Source organism: Salmo salar, chromosome 22 (genome assembly GCF_965601325.2).
Source record: "Salmo salar chromosome 22, fSalSal1, whole genome shotgun sequence".
Taxonomy (NCBI): Eukaryota; Metazoa; Chordata; class Actinopteri; order Salmoniformes; family Salmonidae; genus Salmo; species Salmo salar.
In genome coordinates, this window is record NC_138312.1 from 35531934 (window position 1) to 35552329 (window position 20396).

General features: G+C 40.8%; 1 protein-coding gene across 5 annotated transcripts in view; it reads right to left on the minus strand.

Annotated features, from left to right (window-relative positions):
* LOC106583288 (SPRY domain-containing protein 3) overlaps window positions 1–20396 on the minus strand; it is a 96920-nt gene that overhangs the window by 62998 nt on the left and 13526 nt on the right. For 4 of the 5 annotated variants that reach the window (XM_014167269.3, XM_045705075.2, XM_014167268.3 and 1 more), the window contains exon 4: window positions 10035–10159. The exons of the other annotated variant lie outside the window; for it this stretch is intronic. In XM_014167269.3, the coding sequence (XP_014022744.2) occupies window positions 10035–10159 (125 nt within the window). The remainder of the gene's footprint in view (window positions 1–10034; window positions 10160–20396) is intronic. 5 annotated transcript variants of the gene reach the window in all.

Genomic DNA, 20396 nt, shown 5'->3' on the forward strand with positions numbered 1-20396 from the left:
TCAGATGACACTCCTAGGACATTATGTTATACAATACATGCATGTTTTGTTCAATCAAGTTCATATTTATATCAAAAAACAACTTTTTACATTAGCATGTGATGTTCAGAACTAGCATACCCACCGAAAACTTCCGGTGAATTTACTAAATTACTCACGATAAACGTTGACAAAATACATAAATTATTTTAAGAATTATAGATACAGAACTCCTTTATGCAATCGCGGTGTCAGATTTTAACCTGTTGGGGGTAGGGGGCAGTATTTACACGGCCGGATAAAAAACGCACCCGATTTAATCTGGTTACTACTCCTGCCCAGTAACTATAATATGCATATAATTAGTAGATTTGGATAGAAAACACTCTAAAGTTTCTAAAACTGTTTGAATGGTGTCTGTGAGTATAACAGAACTCATATGGCAGTCAAAACCCTGAGACAAATCGTAACAGGAAATGGAAATCTGATGTGTGGAATCACTTCAAACCTTTGCCATTGAAACACACAGGGACTTATTAATCATTTAGCACTTCCTAAGGCTTCCACTAGATGTCGACAGTCTTTACAAAGTGGTTTGAGTCTTCTATGGTAGAAACTGACCCAAAGAGAGGCTTGGGAAGTTGGTCACAGGGGGAGGGCTATTACTACTATGACGCAGGCGCCCATGGGAACCCTTTTTTTTCCCGAAACGTTTAGTAAGACAATGGAATCGTCCGCCTTGAATATTATTGAAGCTCTGGTTGAAAAAGGCCCTAAAGATTTATGTTATACAACGTTTGACATGTTTGAACGAACGTAAATATATTTTTTTTGCACATTCGTGATGACAAGTCCCGCGCGCTTCAGTACATTATGAGTAGCCTTCGGATGCGCTAACAAGAAGGAACTATTGGGAGATAAATTATTAACTTTTTCGAACAAAACTACATTTGTTGTGGACCTGGGATTCCTGGAAGTGCCTTCTGATGAAGATAATCAAAGGTAAGGGAATATTTACAATAGTATTTTTGATTTTAGATGGTTCCAAGATGTTTCTAACATGTATCGCCTAGCCTATTTTTCTGAGCATACCACGTCGTTTATTGCAAAGTGTGATTTCCAAGTTATTTTTAAATCTGGCAATGCGGTTGCATTCACGAGGTGTTAATCTATAATTCTTTGAATGACAATATATCGAATAGTAATTTTGTAAATTGTAGCGCTGATTCACCGGAAACATTTGAGGGAAAATATTTTCTGAACGTCACGCGCCGATGTAAAATGCTGTTTTTATATATAAATATGAACTTTATCGAACAAAAAAATGCATGTATTGTGTAACATGATGTCCTAGGAGTGTCATCTGATGAAGATTGTCAAAGGTTAGTGCTGCATTTAGCTGTGTTTTGGGTATTTGTGATGCATCTAGTTGCTTTGAAAATGGCAGTGTGATTTGTTTTGGCAGGGTACTCTCCTAACATAATCTAATGTTTTGCTTTTGCTGTAAAGCCTTTTTGAAATCGGACGACGTGGTTCGATTCAGGAGAGGTGCATCTATAAAATGGTGTAAAATAGTCATATGTTTGAGAAATTGAAGTTATAGCATTTATGAGGTTTTGTATTTCATGCGACGCGATTCCACTGGCTGTTGACTAGGGTGGGACGTTTGCCCAGACAGGTTAAAATAGCTTTTCAGCGAAAGCACATTTTGCAATATTCTGAGTATATAGCTCGGCCATCACGGCTAGCTATTTTGACACCCACCAAGTTTGGGGCTCACTAAACTCAGAATTACTATTAGAAAAATTGGATTACCTTTGCTGTTCTTCGTCAGAATGCACTCCCAGGACTTCTACTTCAACAACAAATGTTGTTTTGGTTCCAAATAATCCATAGTTCTATTCAAATACCTCCGTTTTGTTAGTGCGTTCAGGTCAGTATCCGAAGGGTGACGTGCGAGCGCATTTCGTGACAAAAAAATTCAAAATATTCCATTACCGTACTTCAAACGCTGTTTAAAATCCATTTTTATGCTATTTTTCTCGTAAAATAGCGATAATATTCCAACCGGGCAACGTTGTTTTCGTTCAAATGCTGAAAGAAAAACATGGCCACTTCTCGGGGCCGCGCATCTCCTGTCTCTGAGCCACCAGCCTGACCACTCACAAACAGCGCTCCTGTACCTAGCCCAGAGAGAGCAGAGATCTCATTCCACTTTCTGGCGCCTTCAGAGAGCCTATGGGAGCCTTAGAAAATGTCACATTACAGCAGAGATGCTGTATTTTCGATAGAGATGCCACAGAAGGCCAAGAAATGGTCAGACAGGGCACTTCCCATATAGAATCTTCTCAGATTTTGGCCTGCCATATGAGTTCTGTTATACTCAAAGACACCATTCAAACAGTTTTAGAAACTTTAGAGTGTTTTCTATCCAAATCTACTAATTATATGCATATTCTCGTTTCTGGGCAAGAGTAGTAACCAGTTTAAATCGGGTACGTTTTTTATCCGGCCGTGCAAATACTGCCCCCTAGCCCCAACAGGATTAAGTAGCTGGCTAGCTAATCAATTTCAATAGGCGAACAACAAGTGGAAACCTAGCTAATACTTACAAGGATTCCTAAATCATTGCTAAGAATAATGAAAATGACTGCAGTTTCTACTGGTCATTGTTTTCAGGCTCGTTTTATTGGTGCTAGCTAGGTACCAAGCTAAAGTTAGCTACTGCAGAAGTTGCGGTCAAACAAATTATGCTTTATTACCAACGCGGTATTGTAAACACATCGTGTAAACACATCGTTCGTGGCCGGTGTTTGCAGACTTTTTTGTACAGCTTTGACAGTGCTACTGTATCTTTTTTGACACACAAAGACCCAAACGGCGTTCCATAGTATGTATGTCGTGAAGCTAATAGCAGTGACACTATTACTGTGTAACTCCGGTAGGGCAACATTTGAAAAATAGCGCACTTGGTAGTGTGTACCGGTGCTCGACCAGTCGGCGAAAGCCAACATCACCCACGACAGAGAACAGTTGATTGTCAAGGGAAATTAATTCCATTATCTTGGCTTTAATGGATTTCGCCTTTGAGTTGCCTCGCTGAAAATGTCTTAATCTTTCAAATGACTGCTCGATCCACACAGCAGACATTGTGTGGGCTAGGTTAGGAATTGTTTTGCACGTGTAGCGCAACATTTTACATCACGTACCTACGTTATATAGGTATGCATGGTAGCTTTGACATCGGTTTTTAACGTCGGCGTTAAACTAGACATATGGCGTAGACATTTTTAGCTAATATCGGCCGATTCCAATATGTTCACCGATATATTGTGCATCCCTACAAGAAACCATATTGATATAGCAATGCTCCAAGAAACATCCAAAAAGACAAATAGAATAGAGAACCATTTTTACAAACTGGCTGCTTTTTCATCAGCCCCAAACAAACCTGGGTGTTTTATAATGATTAGGGCTGTGGCGGTCATGAAATGTTGTCAGCTGGTAATTGTCATGACTGCTGGTCTCATGGTAATTGACCGTTAATGAACATAAATATGTTTAGCATCTCCTGGCTTCCACGCATAGCCTACAAGCTGCTGAGGTGCGCATTTAGTCCGTGGGGCTGCTGACCCCTCTTGGGCCATTGAGGGTTTTCTCTTCCCCCTCGCTTCTATCCTAAAAAATCTCCACTACCATAGGAATCATAGCTGTAATCCAGATCTGCATCAAGAGAAGATGCACTCGAGTGCGGTGGTGGGGTAGCCTGTCGTTGGTTGTCTCTGACGCCACTGCTCGTTTGTCTACGGCCTCGCTGGGGATTCCCTCTCCCCAGATACACCTCGTTCTGTTTATAGTCATTGGCGTGTCGATCGAATTCCTTTATCTTTCTCGCTCTGATGTCCTACTCCAGGTCAGTCTTGAATTTCAGAAGTGTGCTTTCCATACTTGTGAGTTTCTCTGGGTCAGTTATTGAGGCGTGCAGTTGTAATCTCACCGCTTGTATCTTCTCACATAATCCATCCATGAAAAATGCGAGCCATGAACACAAATGAGCATTTGTTCGATATTTAGCACCACCGGTCACAAAGTCTCATTGTCTCTGCAGATTGTGGGTGCCTTCTGGATTCTAAGGCCTCATGGAATCAGTTTCTTGCCCAAATAGTCATTCAAAGTGACAGCGTGGAGATGCAGATGAGTCCCTCTGTCATATAGGTGTTTCAGTCTCTTTTGTAGTGAATCTGTTGTTTAACTGGATCAACATGATTGTCAAACAAAGTGTTATAACGCGGGCATAATCTTCCGTTGTGAATTCAAATGTCTTATGGAGGTTAAAATCCTCTTCATTTCGATTTGTCATCTCAGATCGACACACAAATGGAGGTGCGTCATATGAAAAGGAAATACTATCTACAGAAAAGTTTGTGGTCATACGCACATCCTTAAAAACGGCAGTGCTGGGCTAATAAAGAATACTTGTAAAGAACAGAACGGTCCGCACACTGTTTATGCTCTCAAATTTACCAATTTAATGACAACGTTTCGATCTGAAACAGATCTTCGTCAGGTCAAACAGACTCAAAACCCCAAAATATACACATTTCACCTCACATGACCATTACGCACATGATGCATGGTGGGTGTGGAAACAATTCAATTAAGTGCATAGTCAATCATAATTAAACACAAAGGTACAGTACATATGCTCATAAAGGATTATATACATACAAAGCGGTCCAAGTTAAAACCTAGGTAACCGTAAAAAAGATTACATTGGAAACAGTTGGAATACCCGCCCATATGACCATTACGCGCAGTGGCCGTAGATAAAATTACAGTGACCTATTTAAAAAACAACTTGTGTACCTCTAATAATTTGATATCAATGAGAGATGGACACATGTAGTAGCTACAGAAAACCTAATATATATGTACAAAATGACCAAGTGGATACCTGGAATCTCTCAATCAATCAGAAACAATTACTGCTGGCAGGCAGCACTGTTGAAAAAAAAGATGTTGTCTCCTAGATGGCAATCACTTCACGCTCTCCCAACTCGCCAGTGGATACAGTTACTATTAGAAGTTATAACATTAAATCGACAGCGAGAATGAATGGTGCTAGTCAAGCAATAATTGAGGCCTGGACAAATATACTTGACTCTGTAAAGAATAATCTCACCTAAAGCCAATAACTTACAAATAAACAATGAATTAATTTTTTATAATTGTGGACTTTGAACATCTAATTTCGTTTTTCTATAAAAAAAACAACAACTGAAAAAACAAGGAAAATTAGGAAACCTGGAAAAACAAAACCGAGGAAACGGGATTTACTAAAAGGTAAAACTGATTTTATAGGCCCTGCAATTGACTGACTGTTCAAAATCGCTAACAATAACACACTTTTTGAGATTTTGGAAAGGTTTTATTTCTTCCCTCCAAACAATCAATGTAAATATGATATTGTCAAATGAAAATGTAATTACGTGTGTATGGAGGGTAGGTCTTTATAGGCTATAGGCTACTTGCTCAGCCCATAAATTAAAGATAACATTTAAAATTATGTACGCATCATCCACTTTCCCGGGCCAGTATTCTTTTCATTCGGGCCAGTAGCTTTCAGTTAGCATTGGCCCGGTGTACCACTGGCAAATTTATCTGAATGTCAAGCCCTGCAAGGGCATGCTAATTTAAAAGATGGCTTGTCATTATTAGCCTGGTTCTGTATGGAATGCAGGCACATTATGGGACACAGGTCAAGTCATTATTGCCACAGAGTGGATCTTTTTTGCCAATTAAATCATGTGCTGGTGCCATCAACTGAAAACGTTATTAGCACCAGTGCCACCAGTGGAAAAAGTTAGTCTAGAACACTGCAAGCAATAATCAAAATCCACAAAGAAATAGTTCATTGACCACAAAATCAACTAGGGCTGACCCAATTTAGTTGAATGGTTGATTGTGTGGTCGATAGTCGAGCAGTCAATGTTTTTTTAATGGTGCACACCTGTTTGATTTGCGCCTGTCTCCAAGGACTAATCCATTGCGGAGGCCACGGGATGGCACAGTCCATCAATCTAAGACATGTGATACTGAAATTGTAAATGGTTATATTAATTAAAAACAATGGTGCAATAAATCAAATATTATTTTATAACAAATGTGTGCTTTCTCCCGCGTTGGACATGGACGCTGTCAGTGGTTCTGAAACAAGGTTCAGTGCGCCGTAGAATTGGCACTTTTCCCTATGTTGCTACGTGCATAATAGCAAAATTAACCAGCATATTGCGATTGAGAACATTGCTGCTGAGGCAGCAGCAGCAGAGGAGGAAACAGCCCTTGCCTAAAGCCCTATTCGGACGGGAATAGTTTTACTGGGGGTGGTCGGGAAATGTAATCATGTGCACAAGCACAAAACACCACATCTGTCATTTTAGTCCTGTCTGAATCTGCCATGTCAGTAACTTGTACATGGCAGGAGAGTAACAATTCCAGACAGAATAACCAAACTCCAAGGTCCTCTGATAATACTAGTCCTGTACGAATCGACATCCCTATGTTTTGAGAGAAATGTTTGAGTGACAGGTGTTGCTCACTGTTTGAGCAAGAAAACAATAATTTGATTAACAATAAATAAAGCACAATTCACGAATGCAACTGTTTTTTCTTCGTTAGAACAGACTCTCTGGTACACTTATTTAATTAGTGTTGTTTACAATGTTCAAAATGGTCCAAAAAAGTGTATTGTAATCTAAAAGCAACTGCCTGGCACACACAATACTCACGCAATGCTTGCTCCTCTACCCTACTTATTCCACAACTAAGTCAAATGTCTTCAACAGATCTGACTTCCCCTTTCCCTCCTGAGCAACCAGTAAACATTTGCCAGCTTCACCTTTCTTTGTCACATCCTCCGCATCCATTTAGCTGTCGACATTACTGTGTTTGGAGTTTGTTATAACCAATTTATTGAGGTGATTATTAGGGATGCACGATATATCGGTGAAGATCTCGGAACCGGCCGATATTAGCTAAAAATGCCAACATCGCCATTGGCCTGATGTCTAGTTTAACGCCGATGTGCAAAACCGATGTCAAAGCTGACGTGGTTACACATGCAACAGCATTCCTAACCTAGCCCACAATGTCTGCTGTGTGGATCAAGCAGTCAACAAGTTGAGCAGTCATTTGAAAGAATACGAACATTTTAGCAAGACAACTCAAAAAGGTGAAATCCAATAACACCAAGATAATGGAATTCATTGCCCCTTCATTGCCCGTTCTCTGTCGTGTGTGATGTTGGCTTTCAACGAATGGTTACCAAGTGCGCTATTTTTCAGATGTTGCCCTACTGGAGTTACACAGTAATAGCGTCACTGCTATTAGCTTCACGACTGACATTTGGACCAGCGATATCAGCCCCATGAGCATGCTGAGCTGACAGCACAGTGGGCCGTCGAGGAGTTTGTACCGAGAAAAGTCGTATTTCATGCTCATGAATGTGCTGGTTGTCATACCACTGCTGCCATTTCAATGGCATTTGAGAACATGTTCAAAACTTGAAAACATAAAAACACACTAGCTAGCTCCATACGGCCAAAAATGTAATAACGGTGCTTCACTAGTTATTATGATAGGCTACAGGACAGGCCCCATTGGTCACATGCATGCTTCACGTACAGAGGGCAAGGGTTGGGGAATGTTTTTCCTAAACAAATGAGGGAATTTGGTAACATAACTTTTCAGTGAAATTATGTTGCAGTTTCAGCACACGGACGCACAATAAACACTTGCTGTGCTGAGGTGCCTTTTCACTGCAGTAGGGAGGACAGCGAGACAACGTGCACCAGTCACACAGGCACTCGCTGTCATTTTTTTACACTGTCATTTGTGTGTCTAATTTATTTAATCAAACAGTGTGCTTAAAGCATCAGACAAGCTCAGTGCAAATGTAAATGGTTTTATTCAAACACACAGGGTGTGTCTGTCTGAATCAGAGAGGTGCGGGGGCTGCATTAAATCGACATCCACGTCTTCGGCGCCCGGGGAACAGTGGGTTAACCTCTCTGGTATCATTGGGATGCTAGCGTCCCACCTCGACAACAGCCAGTGAAATTGCAGGGCGCCAAATTCAAACAACAGAAATCCCATAATTAAAATTCCTCAAACATACAAGTATTATACACCATTTTAAAAGATAAACTTCTTGTTAATCCAACCACAGTGTCTGATTTCAAAAAAGCTTTACGGCGAAAGCACACCATGCGATTATGTTAGGACAGCGCCTAGCCACAAGAAACCATACAGACATTTCCCAGCAAAGGAGAGGACTCACAAAAGTCAGAAATGGCGATTAAATGAATCACTAACCTTTGATGATCTTCATCTGGTGGCACTCCCAGGACTCCATGTTACACAATAAATGTTTGTTTTGTTCAATAATGTCCCTCTTTATGTCCAAAAACCTCAGTTTTGTTGGTGCGTTAAGTTCAGTAATCCAAAGGCACAAAGCGCGCTCTCAACAATCCAGATGAAAAGTCAAAAAAGTACAATAAAAGTTCGTAGAAACATGTCAAACGATGTTTAAAATCAATCCTCAGGTTGTTTTTGTCATAGATAATCAATAATATTTAAATCGGACAAAAGCTTCATCAATAGAAAAGGAGAAACAAGAAAGGCGCGCTCCCGATCACGCGCTGGACTCATGTCTGGAAATTTCCCCTCTCCACTCATTGAAAGTGCTGTATCTCCCTCATTTTTCAGAGTAAAAGCCTGAAACAATGCCTAAAGACTGGCTACATGTAGAAGAAGCCATAGAGATCGTGAACAGGGTCCTAAGTCTTTGTATGGTGGATAGGCTTTCAATGGAAAAACAGCCTTTCAAAATAATAGTACTTCCTGGATGGATTTTCCTCAGGTTTTCGCCTGCCATATCAGTTCTGTTATACTCACAGACATTATTTTAACAGTTTTGGAAACGTTAGAGTGTTTTCTATCCAAATCTACCAATTATATTCATATCCTAACTTCTGGGCCTGAGTAGCAGGCAGTTTAATTTGGGCACACTTTTCATCCAAAATTCCAAATGCTGCCCCCTACCCTAGTGAAGTTAACTGCCTTACTCAGGGGCAGAACAACAGATTTGTACCTTCTCAGCTCGGGGATTCGATCCAGCAACCTTTTGGTTACTGTCCCAACGCTCTAAACACTAGGCTACCAGAGTGGTTGGGTTCAATGCGGAAGACACATTTCAGTTGAAGGCATTCAGTTGTACAACTGACTATGTATCCCCCTTTCTACATATGGAAAAATTATCTTAAACATTTAGACCAAGCGATTGATCGAAAGAACAAAAACTCTAGGTCGACCAAGATTTTTTTTTGTCAGGGACAGCCATAAAAGCAACATTTTGCAATGGCCATCTCGGTCTCCAAACCCCACTGAAAACCTGTGGATTGAATTGAAGAGGGCAGTGAATAAGAGCAGACGAATGATATCAAGGATCTGAAAAGATCCTAAAACTTTTTCGAAAAATGCTCAGTGTCGTTATCCTTGCAAGGGGAGGGTGCTTGAGTATTGAAACCAGGTGTGCTCATAATTTGGACCCCTATCTTTTTAAAAATATTTTTGTATTACTTGTTATACAAAAGCTCTTTCTTTGAGAAATTGTATTTGTATAAAATAATTGCCCAATTTTTTGGAGCATACAATATAGCTCTGTATTTGCATTATTTATTTTATTCAGTATTCTTTGCTCACCTTTATCAAGGGTACTAATAATTATAGACCTGATTGTTAAGTCTTGCATGCTTCACAATCACAAGGCCAAGTAGTGATCTCAACTTTGTTCAAATGTTCATAAAGTGGTGATGTGGAACATTCAAAATAAATCTCTTATTCTTTAATGTTGAGGAACATTGGGCCTATTTCTATATTCCCTTTTAGACTGATGCTGGAATGTTGAGGTATATTCAAAACTTTGTTTGAAAGAGAGGAGATTTTAAGAGTGTGGAGAAACATATTTTCAAGCTAAGAAGGGGCCCAACACATACTTGCCATCATCAGCGTGGTAGGCCAGTGAGTGCGGGAGCCAGCCAGGCTGATGGTCCAGCTTGTAGTACTGAGGCACCAGGCCAACAGCAATCATTCCCCTCACCCCTGTGTCAATGATGGTCACCTGGAGGAGTATATGGAGAAGAATCCAGATGCAGCACAGAGTATTTGTAAAATTATTCTTGTCAATTGTTGACAAACATGCACCTGTTAATTAAGCCCCTTGGATCAACGATTAATTGAAAAATTGTATGGTTCAAAGAAATTATGCAAAAGGGGTATCTAACAAGTCAGGCAGCTCAGCTGATAGGTTTACATACTGTCAATTTAGACATTTTATGATTAAACTCAATTATATTACTAAGACAAGATAATTGACAAACTATGGTAAAAGACTAAATTACTTTATGCACTTTAAATTACTTTATAGGCAGAAAACTCAATTTATCTTCATCGTACATTGAAGTTGATGGGTCATTTATAACAAAACCTTTTGACATAGCCAAATCATTTAAAATGCTATTTCAGCTTTAAAGTGAACAAACTGAGAAAATGACCAAATTTAACAGTGAACCATCATATTTGTGTTTTGAAGATCTAATAAGGAAAGAGAAGTATGCCGTTTTGAATTTTGTCAAGTTTTTGTGAAGAGGTATAAAAACAGTTGTTATCCATCAATAATGATAAGCCACCAGGTATTTACAACCTAGATCGGGAACTATTGAGAATGGTAGCAGACTGCATTGCCACCCCTATTTTCCATGTCTGTCACATGTGCTCTCTCTCCGGCCTCTAGGTCACCAGGCTGCTCGTTATGGCGCACACCCGTCACCATCATTACGTGCACCTGCGCGTCATCAGACTCACATGTCACTCCATTTGGTTCCTTCCCCTGGCGTCATTGTTTCTGTTTCATGTCTGTGCGTTGTTCGTGTTTCTTGTTTTGTTCATTTGTTTAATAAATGATGCACTCCCTGAACTTGCTTCCCGACCCCCAGCGCACACGTTACAATGTCTTTAACCAAAGCCTAAAGGAGTTTGTGTGTCCACAGGCGTGGAAGGAAGCTAAAGTAGTTCCACTAGCTAAAAATAGTAAAGAACTCTTTACTAGCTCTTACAGCCAGCCAATCAGTTTGTTGCCTTTTTTTGTAAACTGATGGGGAGAATTGTGTTTGAACAAATTATGGTTGCCCCCATTTAGTCGAATGGTCGATTGTTTGGCCGATAGGCTGTTGGTCGACCAAGATTTCTTTAGTCGAGCAATAGTAAAAACATATATACAATTGAAGTCGGATGTTTACTTACATCTTAGCGAAATACATTTCAACTCAGTTTTTCACAGCAAAGCAACCCCCCAACATGATGCTGCCACCCCTGTGCTTCACAGTTGGGATGGTGTTCTTCGGCTTGCAAGCCTCCCCCTTTTTCCTCCAAACTTATCAATGGCCATTATGGCCAAACAGTTCTATTTTTGCTTCCAGACAAGAGGACATTTCTCCAAAAAGTATGATCTTCGTCCCCATGTGCTGTTGCAAACTGTAGTCTGGCTTTTTTGTGGCGGTTTTGGAGCAGTGGCTTCTTCCTTGCTGAGCGGCCTTTCAAGTTATGTCGATATAGGACTCGTTATACTGTGGATATAGATACTTTTGTACCTGCTTCCTCCAGCATCTTCACAAGGTCCTTTGCTGTTGTTCTGGGATTGATTTGCACTTTTCGCACCAAAGTACGTTCATCTCTAGGAGACAGAACGCGTCTCCTTCCTGAGCGGAATCACAGCTACATGGTCCCATGGTGTTTATACTTGCGTACTATTGTTTGTACAGATGAAAGTGGTACCTTCAGGCATTTGGAAGTTGCTCCCAAGGATGAACCAGACATGTGGAGGTCTAGAATTTATTTTCTGAGGTCTTGGCTGATTTCTTTTTATTTTCCCATGATGTCAAGCAAAGAGGCACTGAGTTTGAAAGTAGGCCTTGAAATACATCTACAGGTACACCTCCAATTGACTCAAATTATGTCAATTAGCCTATCAGAAGCTTCTAAAGTCATGACATAATTTTCTGGAATTTTCCAAGCTGTTTAAAGGCACAGTCAACTTAAGTGTTATGTAAACTTCTGACCCACTGGAATTGTGATACAGTGAATTATAAGTGAAATAATCTGTCTGTAAACAATTGTTGGAAAAATGACTTGTGTCATGCACAAAGTAGATGTCCTAACCGACTTGCCAAAACTATAGTTTGTTAACAAGAAATTTGTGGAGTGGTTGAAAAAATAGTTTTAATGACTCCAACCCAAGTGCATGTAAACTTCTGACTTCAACTGTATATATATATATTTCATGGTGTACAAGACACCTGTCTGATTCACGCCTGTCTGAGTGGACTTATCCATTGTGGAGGCTGTGGGGATGGCACAGTCCAACACTCTAAGACACGTCCAACTGCAATTGTATATGCTTATATAATATATATTACACGCCTCAATCAGGTAAGTCTGAATACCAGCAAGCAGAATCATCAGGGAGGTAAGTTGGCGGACTGACCTCAAGATAAAAATGTAATATTGAATATCTCTAAGTCAGACTAAATATTAGCACTCCACATACTTGTGGGTAATAACCCTCAATCTGGATAACAACACAAAACTAATTATAAAGGCTAGAGAAATTTATCGACCAATACTACCAAAAACAATCAACACCCAAAAATGGCAGAGTAATGGTAAGGGTGGAAACCGATCTGTTGAAGTCGATAAATGATTAACTGGACATACTTGAATTCATCAGTAAAGATATAAAGGAGTTGAAGGCAAGCCTCGAAATGAGTGATGAGAAAGCTGCGACAATGGAGAAAGAAACAAATAAGCTAAAAGGTACAGTCAATAAGATTGAAATGGACGTTAATGTACATGTTTCTGAGAGAAGCCTCACTTGACATACAGACTAGATCTACGAGAGAAAATCTGGTACCAAAGAAAAAGAGGGCGAAGATCCTGAAAGTGTGGTGAGATAATGATTTCTTACAGCGCTACAGATCCCTGTTGTACCGTCGTCGTGTGATAGAACGGATACGTTGTAGTACCCTGTCGTTCTGAAGAGATGGTTCGTCCTTTCCTATGCCACGCACATTTACAGCTGCTGATGATAACTCATCATCTAGGATGTATCACTTCTTTAGTGAATAAGAGTTTAAAGTTCATACCAAGGTGCCATACTATAAGCTCATGCTATATTCTGGCTTGTATTGTCGAAATCATCCTTCCAGGGTGGCGATCGTCACCTCCACGTTGAAATTCGCCATTCTAAAACGTATGGACAGCAGTCCTCACGTCATCGGGAACACAATGTTAATTTCGTTAGGTTGTAGTCGTTCAACCATTCGCAACCAGAGCTCACACTGAGATTGGCTTAGTTCACCGTGAATTGGGTCACGGGACACTTATAGAAATGTAGAAAAGGGGTTTGTTCATTTCCAACCAATCCCTATCCACGTGGGCATGGCCAATGTTGAGCAGATTTTACTAATGAAAACATTTCTCTCATTTTAAAAACAAAAATTACATTTAATCTTTTCCCAAATAGTTTCCTATTTAAATTGCACAACAATTCCATGTGAATCTGAACTAGAATGTACAGACTTTCCAAGATACAGTTTGTCATCCTATCATCAGTAATAATGTCTCGGACGACAACTGATCTGACGTCATATTCTTTAAGTACCAACGGACACTTTCAACTGGTTGGATTGCATAAAGATCGTTCTTTTCCCCAACCTTTTGATGTTACAATACTCTCTCTATGTTAACAAAGGGCTTTCCAAGAGTCCATTCTGTAGAGTGGAGAGAAAAAGGGGGAAAGGTATTTATGGGGGGTCATAAACCTCCCCCAACAGGGAAACATCATGACACCAGGCAGTGATGCAACCAGTCAGGACGCTCTCGATGGTGCAGCTGTAGAACCTTTTGAGGATCTGAGGACCCATGCCAAATCTTTTCAGTCTCCTGAGGGGGAATAGGTTTTGTCGTGCCCACTTCACGACTGTCATGGTGTGCTTGGACCATGTTAGTTTGTTGGTGATGTGGACACCAAGGAACTTGAAGCTCTCAATGTGCTCCACTGCAGCCCCGTCGATGAGAATGGGGGCGTGCTCGGTCCTCTTTTTCCTGTAGTCCACAATCATCTCCTTTGTCTTGATCACGTTGACGGATAGGTTGTTGTCCTGGCACCACACGGCCAGGTCTCTGGCCTCTTCCTTACAGGCTGTCTCATTGTTGTCAGTGATCAGGCCTACCACTGGTGTGTCATCGGTAAACTTAATGATGGTATTGGAGTCGTGCCTGGCCATGCAGTCATGAGTGAACAGGGAGTACAGGAGGGGGCTGAGCATGCACAACTGAGGGGCCCCTGTGTTGAGGATCAGCGTGGCGGATGTGTCGTTACCTACCCTTACCACCTTGGGGCGACCCATCAGAAAGTCCAGGATCCAGTTGCAGAGGGAGGTGTTTAGTCCCAGGGTCCTTAGCTTATTGATGAGCTTTGAGGGCACTTTGGTGTTGAACGCTGAGCTGTAGTCAATGAACAGCATTCTCACATAGGTGTTCCTTTTGTCAAGGTGGGAAAGGGCAGTGTGGAGTGCAAAAGAGACTGCATCATCTGTGGATCTGTTGGGGTGTTATGCAAATTGGAGTGGGTCTAGGGTTTCTGGGATAATGGTGTTGATGTGAGCCATGAGCAGCCTTTCAAAGCCCTTCATGGCTACAGGCGTGAGTGCTACGGGTCGGTAGTCATTTAGGCAGGTTACCTCAGTGTTCTTGGTCACAGGCACTATGGTGGTCTGCTTAAAACATGTTGGTATTACAGACTCGGTCAGGGAGAGGTTGAGAATGTCAGTGAAGACACTTGCTAGTTGGTCAGCGCATGCTCGCAGTACCCGTCCTGGTAATCTGTCTGGCCCTGCAGCCTTGTGAATGTTGACCTGTCTAAAGGACTTACTCACATCAGCTGTGGAGAGCGTGATCACACAGTCTTCTAGAACAGCTGGTGCTCTCATCCATGTTTCAGTGTTATTTGCCTCGAAGCGAGCATAGAAGTAGTTTAGCTCGTCCGGTAGGCTCGTGTCACTGGGCAGCTCTCGGCTGTGCTTCCCTTTGTAGTCTGTAATGGTTTGCAGGCCCTGCCACATCCGATGAGCGTCAGAGCCGGTGTAGTACGATTCAATCTTAGTCCTGTATTGACGCTTTGCCTGTTTGATGGTATGTTGGAGGGCATAGCGGGGTTTCTTATAAGCTTCCGGGTTAGAGTCCCGCTCCTTGAAAGCGGCAGCTCTAGCCTTTAGCTCAGTGCGGATGCTGCCTGTAATCCATGGCTTCTGGTTGAGGTATGTACGTATGGTTACTGTGGGGACGACGTCGTCGATGCACTTATTGATGAAGCCAATGACAGATGTGGTGTACTCCTCCTCAATGCCATTCGAGGAATCCCGGAACATATTCCAGTCAGTGCTAGCAAAACAGTCCTGTATTTTATTTAACCTTTATTTATCTAGGCAAGTCAGTTAATAACAAATTCTTATTTACAATGACGGCCTACCAAAAGCCAAAAGGCCTCCTGTGGGGACGGGGGCCTGTAGCTTAGCATCTGCTTCATCTGACTACTTATTTATTGATCTAGTCACAATGGAATTATGTTCAGATTTGCCAAATGGAGGGCGAGGGAGAGCTTTGTAGGCGTCTCTGTGTGTGGAGTATAGGTGGTCCAGAGTTTTTTTCCCCTCTGGTTGCACATTTAACATGCTGATAGAAATTTGGTAAAACTGATTTAAGTTTCCCTGCATTTAAGTCCCGGCCACTAGGAGCGCCGCTTCTGGGTGAGCGTTTTCTTGTTTGCTTATGGCGGAATACAGCTCATTCAATGCTATCTTAGTGCCAGCCTCTGACTGTGGTGGTATATAAACAGCTACAAAGAATATAGATGAAAACTCTCTAGGTAGATAGTGTGGTCTACAGCTTATCATGAGACACTCTACCTCAGGCGAGCAATAGCTCGAGACTTCCTTGGATATCGTGCACCAACTGATGTTTACAAAAATACATAGACCATCCCCCCCATGTCTTACCAGACGCCGCTGTTCTATCCTGCCGGTACGTCGTATAACCAGCCAGCTGTATGTTGATATTGTCGTCGCTCAGCCACGACTCCGTGAAGCATAAGATGTTACAGTTTTTAATGTCCCGTTGGTAGTTTAATCTTCCCAATAACTTATCAATTTTATTGTCCAAAGATTGCATGATTGCTAGCAGAATTAAGGGGAGTGGGGGTTTATTCGATCGCCTCCGACTTCTCAAAAGGCAGCCCGCTCTCCGGCCTCTCTTTCTCCACCTCCTCTTCACGCAGATCACTGGGGTCGGGGCCTATTCCCAAGGGAGCCGTATATTCTCGGACTCGTCAGAATCGTGAAAGAAGAAAAAGGATTCTGATAGTCCGTGGTGAGTAATTGCAGTCCTGATGTCTAGAAGTTATTTTCGGTCATAAGAGACGTTATGTACATTATGCACAAAAAGAGTAAAAAAATAAGTTAAACATCACAGAAACAAACAAAAATTCGCTATTCAAAATATTACAAGGTTCTCAGAGTCGTTGAATAATGGATCCCCCAATCCTATCCATGGTAGGGATTGTAATAAACAGAATATATAGGAAAACAATAAAATACAACAACAATTGATAAAGAAATAAACTACAACTACACTATACCATTCAAGACAGGGAATGTTGTAAAATAATTATATTTATAGTATTTTATTAACCTCTCTTGGGTAGGGGGCAGTATTTTGACGTCCGGATGAAAAGCGTGCCCAAAGTAAACTGCCTGTTACTCACGCCCAGAAGCTAGGATATGCATATAATTGGTAGATTTGGATAGAAAACACTCTAAAGTTTCTAAAACTGTTAAAATTATGTCTGTGAATATAACAGAACTGATATGGCAGGCGAAACCCCGAGGACAAACCATCCCCCCCCCAAAAAAAATCAGCCTACCACTATTTTCAATAGCCATCACTTTTATTATAAGGCCAAGTCCTTCCATATTGCAGTTCATAGAGCTTCAAGCTGGTTTTTGGAAAAATGAGCCAGAAATTCTGGTTTTTCTAGGTGGCTCCCATTTTGGCTGTATAAAGGACATTATCGAACAAAAGGACCATTTGTGATGTAACAGGGACCTTTTGGAGTGCCAACAGAAGAAGATCAAAGGTAAGGCATGTTTTATATCGCTATTTCTGACTTTCTACCTGGTTGAAATATGTTTTTCATGTGTTTGTATGCGGGGCGCTGTTCTCAGTAAATCGCATAGTTTGCTTTTGCCGTAAAGCCTTTTTAAAATCTGACACAGCGGCTGGATTAACAAGAAGTTAAGCTTTATTTTGATGTATTACACTTGTGATTTTATGAAAGTTAAATATTTATAATACTGTAGTTTGAATTTCACGCTCTGCAATTTCACCGGATGTTGGCCAGGTGGGAAGCTACTGTCCCACCTGCCCATAAGAAGTTAATAGAAAAGACCGCATTAGAAGAAATATAATTAGCGAAATAATATATCTTAAAATATAAGGACACCGAACACAAAAGTACTCCGAATGAACATGGTAGGGGTAAAAACACAGCAAACAGAGGACATAGAAGGCACAGTATGTGGGTATGTGTGGGTGTATTGTGATGGTGTGTGTTTTGTGTTTGGAAAAGTGTGGAGTTGAGTGAAAAAGGAAAACGGTTGCAAATCCCAGAGCCCATGTGTGTCTGCGAGCAGGGGTTGAGAGAGAGCTTTCAATTTTGGGCAGTTATGGGATATAGCATCATCAAGGCAAAGGGTGGCTACTTTGAAGAATCTCAAATATATTTACATTTGTTTAACACGTTTTCGGTTACCTCATTTTTCCATGTGTGTTATTTCATAGTTTTGACGTCTTCGCTATTATTCGACAATGTAAAAAATAGTAAAAATAAAGAAAAACCCTTGAATGGGTAGGTGTGTCCAACCTTATGACTGGTACAGTATATTATTTAGTATATGTAAAGACAAGATTAAATCAAGAATAGTCTGATGGGTGACAATATAATAGCCTCTCTCTTTTGCACCCCAGTATCTCTACTTGCACATCATCATATGCATATACATCACTCCAGTGTTTAATGCTAAATTGTAATTATTTCACCTCTATGGCCTATTTATTGCCTTACCTCCTTACATGTGCACACACTGTATATAGATTTTTTCTATTGTGTTATTGACTGTACGTTTGTTTATGTGTAACTCTGTGTTGTTGTTTTTGTCGCACTGCTTCGCTTTATCTTGGCCAGGTCGCAGTTGTAAATGAGAACTTCTCAACTGGCCTACCTGGTTAAATAAAAGGTAAAATAAAAATAAATGCTTATAGTCTACTACAATGCAAGCATTGCTGCGCTTATAATGTGAAGAAATAGCCTAATAGTTTATCAACATTTTAAGCTAAACGTTCTGATCTGTTGCGTCAGCCACATTGCATAAAAAAGTTTTTATGCTAGTGGTTGTGTTGATTGGGATCTATCACATCCCACAACTGTCCTAGACTATGTTTGAAATATTTATTTCTTGCACAGAATAGAAAAGGTCTACTTTTATACTATGGGGGATAGTAGATTGACATAGGCTAGTGCTTTTGCTGTTCATTATGCCTATCTTGTTGGCTGACGAAAAGTCAATGCGGACATTACTTCCAATATCTTCAACATGCACCTCGGAATTGGATAAGGACACATGCAGTTACGTCCCCGATGTATCGGTCTTCACTTGTAGCCTGTGAGTAAGACCCGATCACGTGACGGAGCACGTAGAACTCCGGGAGAAGGGCACAGGCCACTGGCCGCAAAAGGCATGGATTTTTTTAGGGTGCATTACGGCCACACAAAGGGGACGCCACCGGGAAATTCTAGGCATTATCATGTGCTTGTCAAATTGTGAATGAGTGACTGATGTAGGGTGTACAGCCTGAGCAAAAAACAAAAGCAGAGCTCAAGCCTTTCAAGCGACTTCTTTCAAATCATCATTAGAATCACATCATGCAGCCTTACAATGTATTAAAAATCAAAACATAGCACAATGTTTGTAGAACAACTATAGTTACATTAATAACTCTAAATTAAGCATATAGGAAGACCTATGTTTTTGTTAACTGCTCAACACAGAATAGCCGCATGTGCGCACTCCCTCAAATCGTTTGGAGAATATATCCTTTCCATTTTATTCAGCTTTGTTCAATTGTATTCTTCATACTATAAAATAATGCCACGTAATTCTAAGCAAATCTTGTCTGCTAAATGAACTAGTATAGCCCACAGCCATTGGCATATCCAGATCAGGTCCTAACATAAGGACAACTCAGAGTATGCTATTCTGTTCTTCTGAAATAGTCTACATTTTCTTCAAATCATGCTTCTTTAGACCTGTCGAAAATAAAATGATGGATTTATTGTGAATGTGTAGGCTATATTACATGGGTTTATTACACTTTCTAAAATATAGATGTTCCAAAGGTCAGCATCAGTGGCTTGTAGGCTATGTGTGGAAGCCAGGAGATGCTAAATGTGCTTATGTTAATTAACCTGTTATGGATAGGGGGCAGTATTTTCACGGCCGGATAAAAAACGTACCCGATTTAATCTGTTTATTACTCCTGCCCAGAAACTAGAATATGCATATACTTGTTTGATTTGGATAGAAAACACCCTAAAGTTTCTAAAACTGTTTGAATGGTGTCTGTGAGTATAACAGAACTCATATGGCAGGCCAAAACCTGAGAAGATTCCAAACAGGAAGTGCTCTCTCTGACCATTTCTTGGCCTTCTTTAGCCTCTTTATTGAAAACAGAGGATCTCTCTTTTAACGTGACACTATCTAAGGCTCCCATAGGCTCTCAGAAGGCGCCAGAACGTTGAATGATGACTCTGCAGTCTCTGGCTGAAAAACAGTAGCGCATTTGGATAGTGGTCGATCTGAGAACAATGAGACGGCGCACGCGTGCACGTGAAGAGTCCATTTTACATTTTCAGTCTTTGAACGAAAACGACGTCTCCCGGTCTGAATATTATCGCTATTTTATGAGAAAAATCGCATAAAAATTGATTTTAAACAGCGTTTGACATGCTTCGAAATACGGTAATGGAATATTTTGACATTTTTTGTCACGATATGCGCCAGCGCGTCACCCTTCGGATAGTGTCTTGAACGCACGAACAAAACGCCGCTATTTGGATATAACTATGGATTATTTGGAACCAAACCAACATTTGTTGTTGAAGTAGAAGTCCTGGGAGTGCATTCTGA